Source organism: Alexandromys fortis, unplaced genomic scaffold (genome assembly GCF_014885135.2).
Source record: "Alexandromys fortis isolate MF-2015 unplaced genomic scaffold, M_Fortis_MF-2015_v1.1 scaffold_154, whole genome shotgun sequence".
NCBI classification, from domain to species: domain Eukaryota; kingdom Metazoa; phylum Chordata; class Mammalia; order Rodentia; family Cricetidae; genus Alexandromys; species Alexandromys fortis.
In genome coordinates this window covers 444,442-445,324 of record NW_026068040.1, presented here as the reverse complement: position 1 = coordinate 445,324, position 883 = coordinate 444,442, and the positions used below count along the sequence as shown (strand labels likewise).

Here is an 883-nt window from a genome sequence, read left to right as displayed (position 1 = left end):
GGTTAAAAGGGGCCTCACTTTTGAGCTTCCTTGGAAATATACATTGAGTCAGGCGTGATGGCACGTGCTTTAATCCTAGCACTAAGAAGGCAGAGAGAAAGGTGAATCTCTTGTGAGTTCAAGGCCATTCTGAAAGGGAGCTCAAGGCCAGCCGAAGTGAGACTCTACCTCAAACAAACAAACAAAGTCTCGTTAGTGAACACACACTGTAAATATCAAGGTACTGGCCCTGAGCGTGATGGAGCAGCAGCAGCTAAGAAACTTGCAAGACTTCCTGTTGGTCTACAATCGGATGACCGAACTGTGCTTCCAGCGCTGTGTGCCCAGCCTGCACTACCGAGCTCTGGACGCTGAGGAGGAGGCCTGTCTGCACAGCTGTGCTGGGAAGCTCATCCATTCTAACCACCGCCTCAGGGCCGCTTATGTGCAACTCATGCCCGCCCTTGTCCAGCGCCGCATCGCGGACTACGAGGCTGCCTCGGCTGTGTCAGGTCCTGCAGAGCAGCCCAGAGACTCGGCAGCAGGCAGCTAGCCATCCCCTGGCCCGGGAGAGAAGGTGCTTTGGATGGGCGCCTCTGTGAACCTTGGTTTTGACGAAATTTGTACAGAGATTGAGCCTGAAAGCTGGACATTATTGTTCCTTTTCTTGGAGCCAATAAACCGAGTTTTTACTCTGAAAAAAAAATCAAGGTACTGTTTCTGATGAATACATAATTCCTAGTCATAGAGTACTGACAAAAAAAAAAAAAAAAAAAAACACAGACGCCGTGATGGTGGTACACCCTCTCATCTCAGCATGAGAATCTCTAGGTCCAGACCAGCTGAACCTGAACCCCAGCACCCACGTAAAAGCTGGGTGCAGCAGTGTGCCTGTAATCCAAGC

The 883-nt window shown here is 50.4% G+C and overlaps 1 protein-coding gene across 1 annotated transcript; it reads left to right on the top strand.

Moving 5' to 3' along the window:
• Positions 1-230: 230 nt before the first annotated feature.
• Positions 231-655, top strand: LOC126515665 (mitochondrial import inner membrane translocase subunit Tim10 B-like). Its single transcript, XM_050165494.1, has one exon. The coding sequence runs from the start codon at positions 239-241 to the stop codon at positions 530-532; it is 294 nt and encodes a 97-aa protein (XP_050021451.1). The 5' UTR covers positions 231-238; the 3' UTR covers positions 533-655.
• The last annotated feature ends 228 nt before the right edge of the window (positions 656-883 follow it).